This window comes from Triticum aestivum, chromosome 7B, assembly GCF_018294505.1.
Source record: "Triticum aestivum cultivar Chinese Spring chromosome 7B, IWGSC CS RefSeq v2.1, whole genome shotgun sequence".
In the NCBI taxonomy this organism is placed as follows: Eukaryota; Viridiplantae; Streptophyta; class Magnoliopsida; order Poales; family Poaceae; genus Triticum; species Triticum aestivum.
In genome coordinates, this window is record NC_057813.1 from 731,185,020 (window position 1) to 731,193,685 (window position 8,666).

The 8,666-nt window shown below is 46.1% G+C and overlaps 1 protein-coding gene across 2 annotated transcripts; it reads left to right on the forward strand.

The window, feature by feature from the left end:
- Positions 1-5,482: 5,482 nt before the first annotated feature.
- LOC123159735 (putative UPF0496 protein 2) lies at positions 5,483-8,319 on the forward strand. Of its 2 annotated transcripts, none has more exons than XM_044577548.1 (2): positions 5,483-5,783; positions 6,924-8,319. In XM_044577548.1, the coding sequence occupies exons 1-2, from the start codon at positions 5,726-5,728 to the stop codon at positions 8,168-8,170; spliced, it is 1,305 nt and encodes a 434-aa protein (XP_044433483.1). In that variant the 5' UTR covers positions 5,483-5,725; the 3' UTR covers positions 8,171-8,319. The 2 variants fall into 2 exon arrangements, with proteins under 2 accessions (XP_044433483.1, XP_044433484.1); XM_044577549.1 differs by having other exon boundaries at positions 5,484-5,783; positions 6,927-8,319.
- The last annotated feature ends 347 nt before the right edge of the window (positions 8,320-8,666 follow it).

An 8,666-nucleotide genomic window follows, 5' to 3' on the forward strand; every position in this document is an offset into this window, starting at 1 on the left:
CACCGTCGTCGCCCTCTGCCCCGAGCTCGCCGTCGCCGCCCTCTGCCGCGCCTCGTCGTCGCCGCCCAGTTAGCCCTCCCTTCCCCCGCGCCGACGCCCTTGCCTGCTCTGCTTGCCGCCCTCTACCGCCCTCTGCCGCCGCCCTCTGCCGCGTGCCGTCGCCGCCGCCCCGGCCGGCCCGCTCTCTATGGTGCATTGATGTATGATTTTTTTTGTTCATTGATGTATGTATATATGGATGTTGTATGTATATGTATATATATGCGGATGTATGTATGGTCCATAGATACGTATGCATTGATGTATGATTTTTTTTTGTTCATAGAATTTTTTTGTCAATTTATGTATATGTTCATATATATATATATATATATATATATATATATATATATATATATATATATATACATATATATATATATATATATATATGCATATTTAGAAGAAAAAAAATTGTGTTGCAAAAGTTACATTTAAGGTTAGTTGATTTAGTGCATTTTAGGTAAGTGCTTAGTAGTTGAACTAGTTGATTTAATAAAACTAATTTATTTTACTATAGAAGTAGTTTATTTTTAGTAAGTACTATTATTTTATTTATAGTAAGTGCTTAGTAGTTGAACTAGTTGATTTAATAAAACTATTTTATTTTATTATAGAAGTAGTTTGTTTTTAGTAAGTACTACTTTATTTTATTTATAATAAGTGCTTAGTAGTTGAACTAGTTGATTTAATAAAACTATTTTATTTTACTATAGAAGTAGTTTATTCTTAGCAAGAAAACTAATAGAGCTAGTTTATTTTTTTAGTTCTTATTCCCGCATCGACGTCGAGATGCCTATCCCGCATCCTCGTCGTCGACTTGGCGGAGGAGGCCTGCTTGATCAGAGGGGCCATGTCCGGGACTGGTCTCCGTCGGGCTGGTATTGGGAGGTGGTACTTTTCGGGGGTCGTAGGTTGGTGAGGAGCCAGTCTGTCGTTGACCCGATCCTTGTTTGGTGGCGATCGCGTGGGCCAATGATGGTGCCGAGACTTCCGGACACCGCGGAGGTGGTACGTCACTGTGTCAATGAGGAGGACGAGCATGTCCGTCGCTACATGGTTGCGTTGGAGGGCAGGTTCTTCTGGGACCTCACTGGAGCTATGATCCTGTGATGGTTCCTTCTCTTTGGGTGTCCACCGCCCGCGCCGATACCCGTCGGGCGCTACGGTTCTAGCTGTATTAGCGATGCTATATGTATGATAGTATTCTAGGTGTATTAGTGATAATATTCGAGGATGTACGGACGCAAGAGATGATGTATGTTTTCTTATAATTGAATGCATGCTAATTTGAATACTATTTCATTTTACGATTTGGTTTTGCTAAAATTGGAGAGCACTATGCAAGGCGTGTGCATTTGATTAGTTGATAGCTTATAGGGTTTTTGTTTTTGCAGAAATCTAGGAGCCCCCTCCATCATCCCTGCCGTCGTCCCCGTCACCGACCCCCCTCCGACCTCGTGGTGAAACTAGCCAAATCTCCATCTCAATATGAGTCCTATAAGATATTTTGAAATGTTTTTTCTCATATTTTCAACCATTGAAATTTAATGGCCATCAAGTTTGAATGCTCATATGAAGTAGATAAAAACATGTATATTTCCTTGCCGGCAAATTTCAGGCGTTCGATATGTCCTTTTTAGAAAGATAATTAAACGGTATTTCGGGTTGACTTTAAGTCTGTCAAGTCTCCACCATATATGAGAGGACGAAGAATCCCGAGCTTCCCTTTCGTTCCCGTGTGCTAGATAATTTTGTGTAATGCACTCGGGAATGAAAGGAGGAGCTACCATCACCGACGGTCGCAAATGTCAGAGAGGAATCAGTGAGGGAGAGTCTCCACCATATATATATATGAGAGGACGAAGAATCCCGACTGGTTTCGTGGGGGTAGCTTCTCCTTCAATCCCGTGTGCTAGACAATTTGGTGTAATGCACTCGGGAATGAAAGGAGGAGCTACCATCACCGACGATCGAATATGTACACCACGTGAGCTGAGAGTTTTCAAGAAAAGGCTCGACAGACCGATAGTCAACCCATGATGAATAATATTGATCCAATTTAGGTTTTTTAGTACATGTACTTAATTGTACAAGTTTAATATTTGAATTATGAAAATAGGAAATGTCGTACTCGGACGACGAAAACCGCCCGGGGGAGTGTGACTGGTGTCACGACGACCGAGGTATGTGCAACAGGTTCCTTCAGCTGGACGAAGATCGGTGCTTCAACATTAAGCTCAAGGAGACCTTCGATGTTGAAATGGTACGCAACGATGACAAGTGTTTTTTTTCATAATTAAGCACGACTTCAACTATTTCAACGTGTACTTTTCATCTTTTCCAATTCGACTAGCTTATCCCATGTTATGCAAGACGCTATGTCTTGGAGAGGATGGGTTTTGAAGACCATGAAAGTATGGAAGCAAAGAAAATTCACCTAAGAACCCATCATGGTGTGGATTTTGAAGTAAAGTTGTACAATTCTGAGAGTGTAACCCATTTTGGTTGAAAAAATGGGAAGCACTTTGTAAGATGTGTGGTTTTTATGAGGGTATGCTTGTCACCGTGGATCTTGGTTATCCTGAAATCGAGCAACACAATATGGACATTTGGGTCCTTACTGATACGCCTCCAATTTTACCGCTATGTGAGTTTCTCAAACATAGTTATTGCTAATTTATATTGTTTATTTCAAAATAGTTGACAACTTATTTCCATTGACAGCTTATTTTCATTCTTCAAAGAATGTGCGGAAGATGGTAGAGAGAACCTACTACACCGAAAGCTCCGAATTAACTTATCAGGAGAAAAATCATCTGATCGCATTTTGTACTGATCTTGAGAATTACAATATGTACAATCAAACTCCTCAACATTATGGTCAATACGTGCCACTAGTGCACGTGTTGAACTACGGTAACTACCATGGAGATACCCTGGTAAGATTTTTTACTATTACGACATCCGTGCATCTTTTGCATACTTCTAAAACTAGTACATCATTGCTAACTACGAAGTTATTACTATGTTTTTCAACAGATAATCCCGAATAATTGTGTGCCTCATCTGATGTATCAGCATGGTCGCCTTGATGTTTTGAACATACAGCCAGGTCATCCTACGAATCTCAACTGTCCATACTGGATTTCTAAAAGAAATGGAGACATGACAATCAAAGAATGGAAAAATGTATGGACAGCCGTAAGAAGGTTCTTGGAAGCAAAAGGAAGCAAAGCGCAAGAATTGGAGACATGATGATCTCCATTCTCCATAATGGAGAGTCAGAGTCTATATTGTTTTCTACTATTTTACCTTAAAGAGGGTATTTAGGTCCTACCTAATACTGATGATCATGTGCTAAGAACAATTAAGTAGCTAGGGTCGGTTCGATGACTATGAGGATGATGATCGTACGACTTGTTATTAATAACGAGTAGAAGTTGTATGATGATGATTAGTAGGACTTGTTATTATGATGATGCAAGATGCGAACACGAAGAGTTATTATATATCAGTGAAATGAATATGGATTGGATTGAAGTGAAGGCAACATGCATGTGGTGCATGTCGAAAGTAGTACAATCCAAACTTGATCAAGTTAGGATTAGTATTACTTTCGACATGCACCACATGTTGCCTTCACTTCAATCTAAGCCATGTTTAGGCATAGCAGTAGCGTTGGTAAACCAAGCATGGAGATAAGAGAGAACACTTCTCTCTATTAGCTAGCTAACAACCTAAATTAACCCCCAAAACCCCTAAACCACTCCCTTTCAAAAAAAACTCAGCTCCTACCAGCTGCTGACGCGTGGATGTCTTTTGGTCCCGGTTGGTGCCACCAACTGGGACCAAAGGCCCTCCTGCCTGGGCTCATCGCAGCGGCCACGTGAAGGCCCATCTGTCCCGGTTCCTGTAAAAACCGGGACTAGCTAAAGGCCTAGGGCTTTAGTGACGACCCTTTAGTCCCGGATCCACAACCGGGACAGATGGGCCTTACGAACCGGGACAAATGACATTTTCTCTACTAATGTAAACTCATTGTCCCATAGACAAATTTGCTGAGTTAAACCCGATGTTATTCTTGAAGTTACTCCGACTGTGACCAAGTGCACCGTTCATGCTACTCGTATTTCACAGTACCTTCAATTATCTCAACATGCAACGGTGTCACCTCACCATTCCACCATGCATTAAAATGCACCGTGCATGCTAATCATAATAAATATTCTACAACTATAGAATAATAAAATGTAATAAATATATGTATTATTTCCAATCACATCTTGTGAGTTTAAATAGTATTGTTTCATACATATACAACCAAATCACACTGAAATAGTTGTAACCAGTTCCCGCAACAACGCGCAGGGTATCATCTAGTTTCATGAAAACCAACCTCGGTTATATAGCCTTTAGGCTCTTATATTATATATTTTTAAACAAGTCGAAAATTGTCATCTTCACGTGAGTGCGGTGCGTATCTGTACGCGATCAAGGAACCGCGTGCGTGCAGACAAGCCTCGTTATCGCGCGCGCCGACTGACGCGTTGATTGGTTTCGTCTGCCTTTTCAAGCACGCACAGCGTCGTCTCGTGGCTCACCATCAATTACCCGAGCGCGCGGCCGGTCGACACGGAGCCACGATCCCATTCCCACCCATCGTCGGACGTTGGCGTGAGCTTGCGGTGCTCGATCACATATAGCTAGCTTCCGGCCGGTCACCATGTCGCCGGCACGCACGGCAGACGACATTGTGACACGTACTTGGGTCCATCCGTGCGTGTCACCGCCGACGACCCACCGGCCGCCATCTATGGCCAGCGGGCACGACCAAAGACGCATGGGTCGACCAGACAAAACCCCAGATCGACGGTGCCAAACTTAGCCGTAGGAGCAACAACTTAAGTCGTGGCGGCGAGCTCGGACGGACGTGATCGTGTGATCCTGTCCACGTACCCGATCAAACGATAGATCATCGACACCTTGGCCGTCGTGCATGCATGCATGCATGTGTGCACGCAAGCTAATCTCTTTCCAGAACAGCCGACAATCCACCTACACGTACGCACGTCGGCACATACGATTACTTGTTTCACACATGGAATTACCGGAACTGTGCTAATCCACGCAAGTCAGCGACACGGCCAGCAAATGGCACGGCACAGACAGCCGCGAGCCAATATATGTTGTACATGTGTGTGCTCCTACTTTTCTGAGTGTTCCGCTTTATATCTATCCATGTGCATGCCGTGTCGCCTTAACTCTTTTCCTTTTGTGTGCGCGTTACCAAGAAAGAGCCCAGTGGCACGTACCGTTTATGTCTTCATTCATCATTTTGGCTAGCTTGTGCTCCTTCCCTTCCTTGCCTTGCAAGATCTTCATCGGATCCGGGTTAACACATGACAATCGCAGACGATCCATCCCTATATATATGTGAGAGGGGGTCACATTCATCTTCATATGGTATGTCCAAATACATTCGTTGCTCACCGGGCTTTGTCAAACTCCAAGTGCACATATACATCTGCAATTGAGAGAGAGAGAGAGAGAGAGAGAGAGAGAGAGAGAGAGAGAGAGAGAGAGAGAGAGAGAGAGAGAGAGAGAGAGAGAGAGAGAGAGAGAGAGAGGATTGAAGATTCCCCCTCCCACCGGTGCTCCCGGTTAATTTGAGGGATTTGATCAAATGTGGCCCTTTTCATCGTCTCCTTCATTGGCTAAATCCATGTTTAGCATCGACACTCGTAAGTTCTAACTCCACCTCCATCCACTGCAATAATTAATTTCTTGATCACTATTTTTGAGTTTTGACAAAAAAAATCGAGCTAGGGATGTCATAGATGTTTTGTTCTGATCATGCATGCATGCATTGAGGTGTACTCCCTCCGTTCCTAAATGTCTTTTTAGAGGTTTCAAATGAACTACAACATACGGATGTATATAGACATATTATAGAGTGTGGATTCACTCATTTTGTTACGTATGTAGTCCCTTGTTGAAATCTCTAAAAAGACTTATATTTTGGAACGGAGGGAGTATGTGGTAACCAATCTCAAAACAAACAATGTCAACAAAAATGCATGCATTAAGGCTTTACGCTTGAAGTAATGTGAATTTCACCTCGGTGACATTTTTCTTTTGCAATGAACGTCAGGTGACACGTATGATGTCATATTGAAATAATGCAAAATTATCACTGGAATCAAGTGCTAATTAAGAAGCACATCATGTTGCTTCAAGGTTTTGAATTCCAGCTTTAAAATATACCGGCCTCGATGGCTGAAATTTCTGAATTTCAGTAAAATTATTGAATCGGTTTTCATTTCAGCCAAAGGACCGAAATTTTCACATAAATTTAAATGAAATCTAGCCAAATAGAGTATTCTAAAATTTCAAAAAAAAATTGAAGTTGTGTATACTGCCGTAATTGCTAAAATGTTATGACAGAACCGATGTTATTTTGGTATGTACCAAAAGTAATGAAATTTGCAAATTTTTGATAATTTACGCCAAAAGGGGTAACCATGCTTATACTAGTAGAAGAAAATGTTACAACCATAAAACTAGTTTTACCGAAAGAGAGAGCTACAGGGTTTGAAATACTTGAGCCATGCGTGTTTCCCTGGAATTTTTTAGCTTGTGAGTGCTGCCCACTACCACTCAAATTGCAAATGCCAGTGCTTCACTTGCGTCTCAAGCAACAGCGAGCAAGCTGTATACTGCTCCCAAAAGTCGCAAGGCCATTTCTTGACGCCTTGTATTTTCCTTTCTTTCTGACTAAGTTTGAAGAGAATTATTTCTTGACGCGTTGCATTTTCCATATACTATGCTCTGAATGTAGCTAAATTATCTTCATTTTATTGAATCATTTTTGTGCGTTGCAGCAGACGCCGTGATGGACGGGAGCAGCAGCTCGTCGTCGTCTGTGACTCGGACGCCGCCGCCGCGCAGCCCGCTGGACGTCGACGAGGAGTACGGCCGTGCGTTCAAGTCCAGGTCCTTCCTCGACCTCTGGTCGCACGCGCACCGCAGCCTCAGGCAGACGTTCAGGCTCTCGTCAAGGCCCAGCACCAGCCTCGAAACGCTCGACGACGGCGCTGCGGCCCTGGATAAGGAGCCGTCGTGCTCCTACACAATTCTCGGCGATTTCGAGCTGGAGCCGAGGCCGGAGGCGCTCGCGCGGGCCGCTGGGCGTCGGCACCGGCGCCGGTGTCGGTGGGGGTGCCACCGACGACACCGCGTCGAGGCGCTCCTGCTCGAGTACTTCGACGTCACGCGGGACGCCTGCGAGGCGTGCTCCGCGCTGCTCGCCGCCGTGGGAGCCGCGCGGAGGCACCACCTCGTGCTCCGGCGCCTGCTCCGCCGGCTGGACGTCGAAGGTGACGGCGATGACAATACCACCAATGCCGCGAGGGACGCGCTCGCGCTGCACGTCCGCCAAGACAACCCGCTCTCGCCCGCGGGCGGCAGGCTCGACGGATTCCACGAGGCGCACGCGCGTTGCAGCCCGCTCTCCAAGCGTCTCGCCGCAGCGCGGCGCCGGCTGCGGAGGCTCGCCAAGGCGGCGCGCTTCGCCCGGTGCGCGGCCGCGACCGCGGTCGTCGGCGCGTCGGCCACGGTCGTGGTGGCCGCGGTGGTCCTGGCCGCGCACGCCGTCGTGGGCGTGGGCGCGGCCGCCGCGGTGGCCTTCTGCGCCACATCCACCGAGCCCGTGGCGTGCCGGACGAACGCCGTCAAGAAGCTGTCCGGCCGCCTCCACGGCAGGCGAAGGCGGGTGCACGCCCACGCGGGAGAGGAGGCGGTGGACGCGGCAGCACGAGGAGCGTACATCGTTGGGCGCGACCTGGACACGGTGAGCCGCATGGTGCGGCGCGCGCACGACGAGCTAGAGCACGGGCGCGACATGGCGCGCATCGCGGTGGCCGGGCACGGCGAGCGGCCGCTGCTGGAAGAGGTGGCGCGGGAAGAGGAGGAGTGCGGGGAGGACCTGAGGTCGCAGCTGGAGGAGCTGGAGGAGCACGCCTGCCTCTGCCTCGTCACCATCAACCGGAGCCGGAGGATGGTGGCGCAAGAGATGGAGCGCGCCGGGTCGCCGTCGCCGTCCACAGAAACGACGACGTCCCAAGACTAGTTCATTTTAGTGGAGAAAATAAGACGCTAGTGTGTTGTTGTTGATTAATTATTTAATTTGTTTATGTGTAGTTTTTCCTTGTGATGCACGGGATAGTGGCATGACGAATAAAGTGTTTCTTTTGTTTGTGCATTAGCACAAGCTTTTTCCTGGATAGGGATATGAGCTAGAATGCACCGATACGGAAATGGGTATCAGTATCGGATCAATACAGATGTAAATTCATCATTTTGAAAAAGTGTCAATACAGATACATTTTACTGTTTATTTATTTTTCAAAAAAAATGATTCAGAATGTCAACCGTGACCTTTTTACATGCATGGATTCCATGGTTCCCTGTCTTCTTTAGCAAATGAGCAAAAACTCTAGAGTAGCTACTCAAAGCTTCATGACCACAGTAGTCACATTTCTATTTAGTGTTGCCCCCTTTAGATGATTTCTCTATGATTTGAACATGGCTCCACAATGGTGCCCTTAGATTTGTAGGTACAATAG